Source organism: Aulonocara sp. 'chitande type north' Nkhata Bay, linkage group LG11, assembly GCF_057382095.1.
Source record: "Aulonocara sp. 'chitande type north' Nkhata Bay isolate Kocher_YH1m ecotype deep benthic linkage group LG11, A_spYH_male_GT1.1, whole genome shotgun sequence".
NCBI lineage: Eukaryota > Metazoa > Chordata > Actinopteri > Cichliformes > Cichlidae > Aulonocara > Aulonocara sp. 'chitande type north' Nkhata Bay.
Genome location: NC_141354.1, coordinates 1080588 through 1095127, shown reverse-complemented (window position 1 = coordinate 1095127; position 14540 = coordinate 1080588). Strand labels below are relative to the sequence as shown.

The 14540-nt window shown below is 40.6% G+C and overlaps 1 protein-coding gene across 1 annotated transcript; it reads left to right on the top strand.

The window, feature by feature from the left end:
* Positions 1-8315: 8315 nt before the first annotated feature.
* LOC147318288 (uncharacterized) lies at positions 8316-10207 on the top strand. The gene is made up of 3 exons (XM_086309820.1): positions 8316-8445; positions 8638-9123; positions 10050-10207. The coding sequence occupies exons 1-3, from the start codon at positions 8316-8318 to the stop codon at positions 10205-10207; spliced, it is 774 nt and encodes a 257-aa protein (XP_086165946.1).
* Positions 10208-14540: the final 4333 nt, after the last annotated feature.

Below are 14540 nucleotides of genomic sequence, written 5' to 3'. Positions count from 1 at the left end.
ATACCCACTGGATTCCCTTTTGAGACAATCTAGAATCTTTGACTGATTCCACTCTTGAATGGCTTCGCGTAACTCCTGTTCAGCAGCGACTAGGTTGGTGACATTATCTGAACGAATGACAGATACCTGACCTCTTCTGCACACAAAGCGTCTGATGGCGTTCAGACATGAATCAGTGTCCAAAGTGTGTGCAATTTCAATGTGCACTGCTCTTGTTGTAAGGCAGTGTTACGGATTCAAATATTGGGGATGGATACAAGAGGAAAAACCAAAAGAACAACACTGGTCCGGCCGGGTTAAGTCAAACAATGATTTTAATGATCACACGCGTGGGAGATGGACACCGTACTCAGACAGCATCAGATCTCAAAATGGTGGAGCATTGATCAACCTCTTATAGCCTCTAGTGGCCCCCACCTAATCATAAAAGCCTAAACATTCACATTCTTTCTCTCACACAGTGCCTAAGCTACGACCTTGGCTCCCTGTTTATCTGCTCCTGCTGAGATGGGGCAGAAAACTCCAGTATATTCTGTTCTCTTCTACTCAGACAAATAAGGCGATGACTTTCTGCGAACAGTATTTCTTATAACTCAGCAGTATAATGCATCATATAACAATATCATTCATTTACAATAAATCAGCAGTCTAATGTAATGTTAATCAGTTTAACAAATGCAATAGTTATCACCTTCTTCTAATTCAGGAGAATAATGCAAACTAAGACTACATAATAATTCACAATCTTTAATTAGGGGTATAACATGGCATAAAATAATATTATAATCTCACACTCCCCCTGATGAGCTCTTTAGAATAAAGAGCTCACCTACACCCTGTAATCCAGTGTGGCCGGGTTCATTTCTTCTCACTCCTGAGGCCCTTTGTCCCCCTGTTGGGTGAACCATATGTGAGATGACCTCTGTGTTTGCGCAGTTCAGATGCAAGAAAAACTATTATTACAACAATAGCAGGTACAGATGACACTCCCCAGTTCTCCCACAGCTTTATTTTGGTGCTACCTTATACCCTTCAGACGTACTCAGACTAGAACCTCTGTCCAAGGAGCTTTTAGCCTTTATTTTATTGCTGCAGCTACCAGTGTCTTCCAGTTGGGTGATCCTCTGCTCTTCTTTCTTCAACCTCAGGGGTTAGACAACCCTTCAGTCGTTGCACAGATCAGGGGATTATTCTTCCCCGATTTCAAACAACGATCTGTGTATCCTCGGGTCCTATGTGTCCTGTGTATCCCCCAGAAAAAGGAACAGGAACGTGCCCCCCTTTTGCCCAAGAGCCTCTCGAACCTCGTTGGTCTGGTGCTCCTGGATTTCCGCCAACCCCTTCATGGTTGTTGCTGTGTTTATGGGATCCATCCTTTTGAGGTGACTAATCGGAGCCCAAACACCATGACACTTGAACCCAGTTGGTGTCTCGGCAGTCACTGTGTCTGTCTCTGCTGCAAAGGATCCTCGTATATCTGTTACCTCGTCTGGTGTCTGTTCCTTTCTCTGTAAGAGACAGAAAACCAAAACACCTCTCTTCCTAGCTCTAATAATCTAATGTTGTGATCTACTGACCTTCTGGTGATTCAGAATTGGTTTAGAATATTCAGAATGTCCCAGGGACTTATTCTAATCATATCCTATGTGTGTGTATGCGTGTATGCATTTAGCCCTCTGCACTCAAGGCATTTCCTACACTTTATCAGTCCGGACCATCACGCCGAACGAAGCTTATGACCTTCAAAAGACCGAGTGCCAACTCATTATAAGCACATTTGCAAGGTGTGTCTGAAAATTATTAAAACCACTCATTTTAACAAAAGACATCAAAAACAAATTAGCCATTTTTAATCCTAACATTTGCCCCCCCAAAAATCATGTGTTTGCTTCCGCCTACTGTCCCACGGTTTCCTCTCCAGTGTGGTACTCAGCTTCTCATGAACACAGGCATTTTATCTTCTAAACGCTATTCAGTTCATTTCAATGATTAATGCTTAAACATGGAAATAATGATTTATGCTTCTCACTGATTCTCTATAAAAGTCCAGAAACCACTATTAGCTTAAGCTTTACCATACCTAAGTTATTAAAACACAAATGAAGTCATAAAAATGTTCATATACCCCTTGTTTGATGTTAACACTCAACTCCCCCCCTTTTTTGACACATTCCCATGTGTCAAATCAACGGAGCTAGAAAATTAAAAGAAAAGGTTAGTGACCTCATATCTTAGAAAGTATCAGACTGTCTCTTGACAGGACTGTCGTTGCTCCAGTCCTGTCAGCCTGTGCCAGGGAATGAAACCAATTTAATTGTCATGTTAGATCTGTTCAACTCCTGGCTCCGCCCAGAGCCTGCGTCCGCAGAATTGCCAAGAAACAAAACCTGTAATAATATGAACTTCACTTCAATATGGACCTGTTGACTACTTTTGACACAGCAAAGGAATATTCTCTCCTTCTCGAGGACAGGCACTGACTCCCACTTATCTCCTGGAGCCAACTGTCCCTTATGGAGACACAATATTGCAGCTACAAGGTTTTGCAGATTGTTAAGTTGATCTGTGTGTAATGCTCTGAATCAGGTATGTAATATTAAATGAATGTCGTTTAATTTACTGCCACTACTTAAAACTTAGCAAAAGATATAACTGAATAAAAGATCACCAAGAAAAGCATGATATCAGTGTTATGTAAGCGCGTGCGGCCTTCTATGCTCGAAGTCACTCCAGTCCATAGATCAGCCAAACATCGCGCTGACTGTAGCTTTTAACCCTTATTAACTTGAGCACAACTCTATAATGAGCAACAAACTGCAATATGTCTAAAAATGATCATGGCTACACCTGCAATGAAAGATCATATGATTATCCTGACACCTGTAAATAGAAGATTAACCTGAGGTTATAACAATCACTGGAACACAAATATTAGTATAATGTCAAAAGCTTCAATAAATGATCAATGCAATACTTGTTATATGATTCTGATGTAACAATAATGCTGATGCTAAAATAACAGTAAAACACCCCCTTCTATCCCATTTATAAACTTGACACATAAACGTTTATAACGTTTTAAATTTTATTTCCCCTTGCTTTTCCCTTACTGACCACAGCAGGGAATCTTTGTCTTGATTTAGCCATGAATCCAGCTCACCTGATTCATCACTGAGCCCCACCGTCACTGGCATCTGACAGGGTGGCGCTGCATATTCTTTCTTTAATGTCACTATTTTCAATCTGTTAATTAGAGTGCTTAAACATGAAGTAGACTACGTCCACAACAAGTCAATACAGGTGTAAATGTGGCCAATTATCAATCTATTACCAATCAATAACAAAAAATAGCTTTTATTTTATGCATGCTTTTAGTCAACCACTCACCCAGAGGATTTCCAATCCCAGGAAATTCCTTCTCCTCATTTAATGAGTCTGTCCTCCTTCCATGCCCTGGTAACTGATCCATCCAGAGCCATATGATCTTGAAATATACATACAACAAGCCAAACCACACCTTGGTCACACCAACCCTTTTCCGCCCTGAAGATGTTCAACACCATTTTAGTCTGGACTGTCGAAGGTGACTTTAACGCTGACTGTTCCGACAATCCATTTTATAACATTTCCTGGTCAGATTTGCCAATCTCTGCACCAGGGTTTTAATAGTTTTGCAATTTTCATTAGTTTTTATTTCTATTTAGCTTCGACTTCAGATTTTCAATTTTATATCCGTTTCTAATTAGTTTTTACCAATTGTTTGCTAGTTTAGTTTAGTTTTTATTTTTTGAAAATCCTTAGTTTCCGTTTAGTCTAGTTTTGATTAGTTTCAGTTTAGTTTTACAGTGGGGCAAAAAAGTATTTAGTCAGCCACCGATTGTGCAAGTTCCCCCACCTAAAATGATGACAGAGGTCAGTAATTTGCACCAGAGGTACACTTCAACTGTGAGAGACAGAATGTGAAAAAAAAAATCCATGAATTCACATGGTAGGATTTGTAAAGAATTTATTTGTAAATTAGGGTGGAAAATAAGTATTTGGTCACCTCAAACAAGGAAAATCTCTGGCTCTCAGAGACCTGTAACGTCTTCTGTAAGAAGCTTTTCTGTCCCCCACTCGTTACCTGTATGAATGGCACCTGTTTGAACTCATCATCTGTATAAAAGACACCTGTCCACAGCCTCAAACAGTCAGACTCCAAACTCCGCCATGGCCAAGACCAAAGAGCTTTCGAAGGACACCAGGAAAAGTATTGTAGACCTGCACCAGACTGGGAAGAGTGAATCTACAATAGGCAAGCAGCTTGGTGTGAAAAAATCAACTGTGGGAGCAATCATCAGAAAATGGAAGACATACAAGACCACTGATAATCTCCCTCCATCTGGGGCTCCACGCAAGATCTCATCCCGTGGGGTCAAAATGATCATGAGAACGGTGAGCAAAGATCCCAGAACCACACGGGGGGACCTGGTGAATGACCTGCAGAGAGCTGGGACCAAAGTAACAAAGGTCACCATCAGTAACACACTACAACAGCAGGGAATCAAATCCTGCAGTGCCAGACGTGTTCCGCTGCTGAAGCCAGTGCATGTCCAGGCCCGTCTGAAGTTTGCCAGAGAGCACATGGATGATACAGCAGAGGATTGGGAGAATGTCATGTGGTCAGATGAAACCAAAGTAGAACTTTTTGGTATAAACTCAACTCGTCGTGTTTGGAGGACGAAGAATACTGAGTTGCATCCCAAGAACACCATACCTACTGTGAAGCATGGGGGTGGAAACATCATGCTATGGGGCTGTTTTTCTGCCAAGGGAACAGGACGACTGATCTGTGTTAAGGACAGAATGAATGGGGCCATGTATCCTGAGATTTTGAGCCAAAACCTCCTTCCATCAGTGAGAACTTTGAAGATGAAACGAGGCTGGGTCTTCCAACATGACAATGATCCAAAACACACCGCCCGGGCAACAAAGGAGTGGCTCCATAAGAAGCATTTGAAAGTCCTGGAGTGGCCTAGCCAGTCTCCAGACCTCAACCCCATAGAAAATCTGTGGCGGGAGTTGAAAGTCCGTGTTGCTCGGCGACAGCCCCAAAACATCACTGCTCTCGAGAAGATCTGCATGGAGGAATGGGCCAAAATACCAGCTACTGTGTGTGCAAACCTGGTAAAGACCTATAGTAAACGTTTGACCTCTGTTATTGCCAACAAAGGTTATGTTACAAAGTATTGAGTTGTATTTTTGTTATTGACCAAATACTTATTTTCCACCCTGATTTACAAATAAATTCTTTACAAATCCTACCATGTGGATTCATGGATTTTTTTTCACATTCTGTCTCTCACAGTTGAAGTGTACCTCTGGTGCAAATTACTGACGTCTGTCATCATTTTAGGTGGGGGAACTTGCACAATCGGTGGCTGACTAAATACTTTTTTGCCCTACTGTAGTTGTGTTTGCAATAATTAAGTGTAACAAAATCCCAGTTTCATCATATCAGTCATGCTCTTCTGCTTATCCTCGGGTATTGAGACTATTAACTCTTACAGCACCGGGTGTTCCTAATTTTGGTTCAAGTGAATTGATAAACTTTGTGAAGGCAATTGACTCACACAGTTATGTAGATGTCCCAGTCCTGTTGTCTCGGGATGCATCACACTGCCTTGCCTGGGGTTAGCTTCTGTTTTCTGGGGATGAGGGTTGAGTGTGCTCCCTTACCTTCTCAAGGTAAGCTAGGTTAGCCTGCTTGTGTGAGCTTTTCAAGTGCACTTTAAGATTTGTGGGATTTTTTCCCCTTTAGAAATGTCCCTCATAATTTGTCTCTTTACACTACAAGACAATTGCTTTATCGAAAACACAGTCATATTCAAAGTAATCCCAAATTGGACTCTGGCACTTTCTCCCAACTTTTCCTGACATGATTCTGCGCGTAGACAGAGCAGCAACACAGAAGCCTCTACTAACGTACTGCCTTGACTTGACTATTGTAGCACACGCACACATCAATGAAACTAAACAAATTTTTGCTATAAATTCAGTTCAGTTTAGTTAGTTTTGTGAACAATCATTACAGTTTTAGTTGGTTTTCCTTTTTTTTAAATTTTATTTTCGTTAATGAAAGTGTTTTTTCAGTTTAGTTTTTGTTATTTCATTTGTTTTCGTTAATAATAATAACCTTGCTCTGCACACTGGAATAAACATAATCAACATGATCAACATTTTACTGCGTGTTATTTCACCATCTTATCGATTCAAATGCTCCATCCTTATGTGGTTTGCGACATTATGTTTATCCACTCTGTCTCTAAATGTTTGAAGAATTTTCAAGTTTGGGGTCAAATTTTGAGAATTTGACCATAAGTGAAAGTTATGGTGTCATCACCCCCTTCGGGGCTTACCTTTCCCAGTGTTGATGATATTCCTCCCTATTCTTTGCAAATACCCCCTGTTGGTGGCGAGAAACTGTTGGTGTGGTCAAGTGGGTGCTGTAAAAACAAAAGCTCAGGACAGAACAGTTATCAGTCATGTACTTTCATACAAAATTAGCATATATCGAATTTCATATTAATCCTCTGAGTGTAATGGTACATTTTAATTTGAATTTCTCAAAGCTAAACACAATAATTTTTCTTTATTTTGCTCTTGTTCTTGTTCAGCACCACCTCTCAGCACATGCCCCTACTTTTAAATTTCTGACTATTTCAAGAAAGCACCTAAAAGACGGGGACCAGTGTTTATTATTACATATCTCCATTTTGAGTGTGACAAGTCTATCATTCCCCTGTTATTCATAGACCTAAATAGAGGGTTTTTTGGCTTGCTTTTTTTTTTTTACCTCTATAAAAGTTAATTGACTCTTTACAGTGGCCCACTATGGTTAATAATGTTCAGTCATGAGTGAAATCAAACCTCTTCTTCACTTTAGCATTTAACATTCCCAACAATATAATGTGATACATTAATCGAAACACAGCTACTAAAACACAATTTTCTTAATGCAGACCTCAGTAACTCAAAATTAGCAACCACAGGGTTAAAACACTAGCACTGCCAGGCTTCTACCTTTCAACCTTTAAAAGCCGGAAAGCAGCCAAATGGCTGGTAGGCTTTTAGCTAAGCTTTAGCTTCAGCCAAGTGGAAGCTAAATTGGCTAGTCATTCATATGTATATTAGGTTGTTACCTGGGAATTCTGGAGGGAGGGGAGTGGGGGTGTGTGATTGAGGGGGTGGGGGAGCTGCTAAAAGCTGTGAACTTACTTCCTTTTGTGTTTCATCTTGAAGCATTCTCAATCATCCAGGGAAATAAATCTCCAAAAGTCACCAACTTGGAGTGTTTCAGTTTGCCATCTTAGGGAGAAATCAACACACATGGGTGTAGGTCCTTTGTTGCTGAGATTTATTGATGAAAACAGTATAAAAAACCAACCATTTGCACACATATTTACAAATAATAATAAAAAGTGAGTGAATACATTTCAACATTTTCAGCAATCACTCACAATCCTGGCACTGCCATGGTATCTGTAGTCTGCATTTACCACATGTGTATCTGTAGCAGTGAACACATCGCACAGTGGCATGATTGTTCTTGCATGTTATAAAACACGGCAACTGGCCAGCGCCGTGTTCCTCTGCGGACAGTGTACTCCCGAACCATCTGGTCCATCACATCCACGCCACACTTTATTTTGTTGTAAAGGGTGACAGTGTTTGGCTTCCTTTTGGTAGTGTTATCAGTCTGAACCACGCTGTGCATGCTGCTAAGAATATAGACTGTCTTCTTCCGTTTGGCCGCATACGCCGTCAGCGTGGATGCAGAGGTTGAAAACACCTAAGAAATAAGATAAATTGTTATTTCCATAGTTGGTGACAAATGATCCCCACACACTGGAAATTGCAGCGAACTTATCAGTTGTGATTATGCTTTTATTATACCAGTGGTCTGATTGATGCCACAATGGACCATTGATCAGTCGTCCATTGTGGCATCAATCAGACCACTGGTATAATAAAAGCATATTTATCAAAGACCAGTGCTCTGATTGATGCCACAAATAACACTGCAACCCGTCACACCCCGCTTAGCGACACTGCAAGCGATTATGCTTTTATTGTACCAGTGGTCTGATTGATGCCACAAATAACAAATAACACTGCAACCCGTCACACCCCGCTTAGCGACACTGCAAGCGATTATGCTCTTGATCAATTGTGATCAAGGGTATATATATGATACAATCTCACTGCACTTAGCCTAATCCTTCATTGCCCTGAAGAATTATGTGGTGTACGGACCTCCTCTCCAAGGAAAGAAAATGCAGAGAAGACTCACCACTCAGCAGGCCTTGGAAATGATCCTGACGGAAGTCGACCCTTGTGACTCGGATGGAGAAGACCTAGAAGTTCAGCCGGATTCGGACTCAGAGCCGTCTGATCAGTCTTCTGGTTAGTTTCATTTCATGTTATTTCCTTTTTCATTTCAAACAAGTAAGTGGATGTAGTTAGTAAGTAAGATATTTCAGACATTATTCTGATACAGAGGAGGAGATACTGGAATTATAATTAGTATCTATGCATGCATTTGTGATTTTGTTTGACCTTCCCATTGCTCACAATTTGAATTTGTTCACACTGCAGATGAGGAGACTGCTTCTCCACCGAAAAAGAGAGCTTGTTTGGGGACTGAGACAACGAAAGATGGCACAGTGTGGCGTGAAGAACATGTGGGGACCTGTCTCCCTTTCACCCCAATAGAAGCGTACACTGCAGATGGAGAGCCAACGGCTAAGGCCAGGAGAAGTATCTCGAGTCGCCTTCATAGCTTCCTGTGTTTCATCACTCTTGACATGCTTCGTAGCATTCAAGAATGGACTATTCAACATGCACAGCAAACGGAGCATGTTCATTGGTTCATGGACCTCCCTGAACTAATGGCATTTATTGCAATTGTCATCTTGCGGGGGGTTTACAGGGTTCCATCTGTAAATGACTGCTGGTCAGCAAACCTGGGAAACCCACAGATAATTGGAACTATGGCACGAAACCGCTTCCAAGACATCATGCAACACCTACGCTTTGATGACAAGTCCACCCGCTGTGATCGAGCAAAGACTGATAAGTTCGCTGCAATTTCCAGTGTGTGGGGATCATTTGTCACCAACTGCATCACTTGCTACAACCCTGGTCTACATATCACCGTTGCTGAACAGCTTTTCCCATCAAAGACTCGGTGCTGTTTCCTGCAGTATATTGCAAGTAAACCTGACAAGTTTGGGATCAAGTTTTGGGTGGCTTGCGACCTAAAATCCAAGTACATTTGCAATGTCTTCCCATATCTTGGCAAGGACCCCAATCGTCCCACTGGGGAGAGACTTTCTGAAAATGTAGTAATGAGGCTGATGGAACCATTCCTAGACAAGGGCAGAAATGTTACCACGGACAATTTTTTCACATCGCTTTCACTTGCGCAAAAACTTCTTAGACGGAAAACCACCATCCTCGGCACAGTCAACAAGATTCGCAGGGAAATTCCTCAATCCACTAGACAGACAGATCGCAATGAATTCACCACTCAGGTATGTTGCAGGTCTTTTGTGGTTCTATGTTTATGTGTTTCATTGTGTGTAAAAGGGCTATGGAAATAACAATTTATCTTATTTCTTAGGTGTTTTCAACCTCTGCTGCCACGCTGATGGTGTGCGGCCAAACGGAAGAAGACAGTCTATATTCTTAGCAGCATGCACAGCGTGGTTCAGACTGATAACACTACCAAAAGGAAGCCAAACACTGTCACCCTTTACAACAAAATAAAGTGTGGCGTCGATGTGATGGACCAGATGGTTCGGGAGTACACTGTCCGCAAAGGAACACGGCGCTGGCCAGTTGCCGTGTTTTATAACATGATTGACATGGCAGCACTGAATGCACATGTGCTGTATCGAGCATGCACCGGGACGAAGGAAAGACGGGTGGACTTCCTGGTGGCACTTGCAACAGAGTTGGCTCACTCTCATGTAGCTGCGAAGAAGGCAGTTGCTTTGGACACAACCCTCCACACCTAGCCCTGGAAAAAGAGCCACGTGTCAGGTCAAACACAAATGCAAGAACAATCATGCCAATGTGCGATGTGTACACTGCTACAGATACACATGTGGTAAATGCAGACTACAGATACCATGGCAGTGCCAGGATTGTGAGTGATTGCTGAAAATGTTGAAATGTATTCACTCACTTTTTATTATTATTTGTAAATATGTGTGCAAATGGTTGGTTTTTTATACTGTTTTCATCAATAAATCTCAGCAACAAAGGACCTACACCCATGTGTGTTGATTTCTCCCTAAGATGGCAAACTGAAACACTCCAAGTTGGTGACTTTTGGAGATTTATTTCCCTGGATGATTGAGAATGCTTCAAGATGAAACACAAAAGGAAGTAAGTTCACAGCTTTTAGCAGCTCCCCCACCCCCTCAATCACACACCCCCACTCCCCTCCCTCCAGAATTCCCAGGTAACAACCTAATATACATATGAATGACTAGCCAATTTAGCTTCCACTTGGCTGAAGCTAAAGCTTAGCTAAAAGCCTACCAGCCATTTGGCTGCTCTCCGGCTTTTAAAGGTAGAAAAGCAAAATGACTACTCCACGGGGGATTAAGTCTGCAGTTCACACTCATGTGAAGCTACAGCCTCCCCCTTTAGTCTCTGTCATCCTTCTGTTCTTGCAAAAACAAAACAAAGCAAGACAAAACATCCACCCTTCTTTTACAGGCTGGGTGAATTGTTTGTGCACATTTACTAATTCTAAAGTCAGTACCGTTTTTGTCTCAGTATCAAGTCAGTTAAAACTTTTAGTCGTCAGTCCATCACAGTCCAGTCACATGCATACATCCATACACATTCATACCAGATATTGCTGATAATGGAGTCTCACGCGCAACCTATTCGAGCCTCCATCACCAGCAAGATGACGTCATCATTTTAAAGGAAAACAGTTCCTTGTTTTTTGGACTGGATTGACTCGCTGCAATCCTTTTAGGCTCAGGACTTCTCATGTGATCAATGTCCCATATAAGTGAATTTCTCCCAAGCCCATTATAATCATGGAGAAAAATACTTTGCGACTGTTTTCAGTAAGAATATTTTATAGCGCTTTAAAGTTCAATCTCTCAGGCCTGGATTAAATAGCTGATTTGTTAAATCAGGAACTCACAAAATACCAAAATATCACCACCGGTGGATCACACCTCTCATATTTTCTTATTTCAGTGCACTGTAACAAAAGCAAAAACAAACGTAACCAATAAAATACTCATATAATAACAAATACTGGGGCCCATTGCAAACATGTCCAAGCATAAAACCATCTTTCTCTCTCTTAGAGAAAGAAAACAATCCAAACCTCACTGATAAAATCAACCTAGTGTCAAGAAAAACCCAAAAATCAACCAAAACTTCACCAGAAAGTTTTTCTCCCTCCCGGGACAATATTGTGTAGGAATACAGGTATCGTAACTCGTTTTTGCCTTTTTGCACTAAAAAAAAACATGTTAGATTTACTTGACTCAATAGTGGACACTGGTTGCACACAAATGTTTTGCTTTGGCAGAAACTTAAACAACTGAGTTAAATCAACACAACCTTTTCATATTTAGTAAACCTGTGCATTTTGTGTTCATAAAACACGATTGAAACATGTTCAGATGGAGTAAGTTGAGCTCCTGGAATATTTTAATCCTTCAATTTTTTCAGTTTATTTCAACACTATTCAGTAACTTTTATCCAAATACTACTTGGTCACTTAAATACTACATGTTGTCTTCATATTGCATACGGTTCAACAAAGTCTAGATCCTGGTTACCATAAAAATTGAAGGGGTCTACACTGAAAAAAGAAAATAGTTGAACCAACTTAATTGAATTATTTCAATTGGTAACACCAAATTTAATTAAGTTCTTTGAAATGAAGTTAATACATTAGATTAACACAACTGATTTAAGTTACATGCACTTAATAAATTAATTGTCAAATAAAATTTTTGCATTAATCCAACTTAAAATTAAGACATTTCAACTTAAAGTTTTCAGTTTTTCCACCCCAATAATTTGCATAACCCAAAAGTAAAATGTTGCTCTTTGCTAACCTAATAATGTGGTTTAGTGTAAATTACTTTTTGTAGTGACTCTAAAATGAAATTTTAGTTTGTTTAATAAAGCTTAAATCAAAATTTTAAGTTGGCTGAAAATATTTTTCAAAAATTCAAAATCCAATGTTTTTTTTTTAATGCTTTATTGTATAAATGTAATAAAGTATTACCTTTATGGCAACCAACACAGCTTTTGGTCAAACACATTACACATTTGTCCTTTTTAAAACACATATGCACAAAATGCAAGTAACGCTTAGTAGGACCACAAAGTTGTCATCAAAGTGTAAAGTGCAACACAGTATTACACAAATATCAATCATATAGTGTCAACTATGAAAAAGTGCCCCAAGAGTATACAGAAACTTCTCTTCAGCTATAGCCAATGAATAAATATCTGAACAGTGTAGCTGACCAATGGGGATGAAAAAATATAAACACTCCTTTAGAGTTTTAGAATGTCACAACAGTTTGTTGTATAACTGAGCACATCAACCCTGAAATGCAACCTTTCCCTTGAAACGAAGGCAAATATGTCTGAAAAAAAATTAAAAAATAAATAAAAATACCATACAAAGTATGTATAAAAGCACATTAAATTGGGGTTTGAGGTCTCTTGGAGCATAAAAAAGGCCCAACATCCAAAAGAGACTACATATTTTACATGCTATATGTCCAAACACAGTTGTTCCTTCGCATTATGGCACAAGGCCATTTGTTGGTCATTGTTCTGTGCCATTACTGGGAGCTTTGAAGTTTGATATACAGATTTTGGACTTTGGGGGACATCTTGTGCTGATCAAGCTGCATGAAGATTTTTTGGAGCACTTCAAAAGTGAAGCGAAAGGGTTTTGGATAAGCTAGGCTGAGTGCGTAGATCAAACCTAGAAGCAGGGCACAAGCTGAGGCAACCGAAGTTAGTTCATGCAACACTTCCACACCCTCAATGACAATGCCAATGTCTTCAGGTGGTTCCTGCAGTCCCTCCCCCTCCTTCCGAATCACATACACTGCCATGGTGACCTCCTCCAGGTCCCTCTGAACATCATCTGCTCCACAGTCCTACAGAGGGGTACAAGACACAAACACAAATCATCATTAGCCTCACTTCTTACTGTGATTAAGTGTTTAGGTGATGTTCCAATATGTGTTATGTGCTAAAAACAAAACCCAAATGCCCATAGGTAAATTTTTTTTTTTTTGCAATTGTTTTATATATAAAGCCGATTCCTGTTCAGTGTAAAACTGAATTAAGTTTAAATGAGACATTACTATTTTGAACTTGCATACCTTTGTTGTTGATGAAGTGAAAGTACACAAGTTCACAGGTAAAACGAGCTGCCTGGCACGCCTCCACACAGGAATGCCCCTCTTGAAGTAGTCACAGAGCTGAGAAGAAGTTAGGTCAGAAGGTGGCGATGGGGCATCACATTGGACACCAAGCCAAAGGTTGTGGCACTGTCCAGGGTTCCAACCAGAGGTGATGTAATCTTTCTGCCATCAGCAGACACCCCTCTGGAGAGGTTGACAGGAAGGAAAGGAAGCGTTACCCAAAGTCCTAAAGATTAAAGATATGTTCGAGTTAGTCTGTCGATCTTTCATCATGTTTACAGTGTTCATCTGCATCTATGTACTTATATATGTATTCAGACACAGACCAGAAGTGTGCTAGGTCTACAAGAAATCTGATGGCTGTATTTTCTGTGTTCAATAGCGTAATACTTTCTTCTATGATTTCTAATTTTGATTTTCTGCCGCACACCATCTCCCTCTCACACGACTGATCCGTGCGTGTACGAGCGCTGCACGCACCCTTTCTCCTCGCCTTCTTAACGTCATGTACATTGAAAGCAATGCAAGCGGCAGTAAATGCATGCTTCCTGGAGCCACCACAGCTAAACTTTACCTCCTACATCACCCGTGGCCATGACCGCATGAACTATTCGCGCCGACAGGCATACTGCGAACAACCACTCGTGTATAAATGCGCGCGCCCGAAGTAACGTAGTCTGAAGAGAACCGCGGCCCAGCTTGCCGCTATAATGTGCTAATGCTAATGAATAACTAACAGTAAGCCAACACCGACACACTGCATGAATACACAACTTTAAGCTAGCGTTACGATATTAAAACAAGAGAGTACCGCCGGCAAACTACTAACTTAACCTACATGTCCAAGCACAAGCTACCAACAGGTCTGACATTTCGCTAATGTTAGCAGGGCTGAATGATAGCGGTTTGGTCAGGTCAGTTTACTAAACACTTAACAAACTTAACAATACAGTTGGAATATTTTTATATCTAATATATTAAAATATGTGTTCTACATTTGACTTACCTTCAAGGACTATGGAAAAAGTAATATCTTCGTTACCTTATTGACCAAATTGTTCA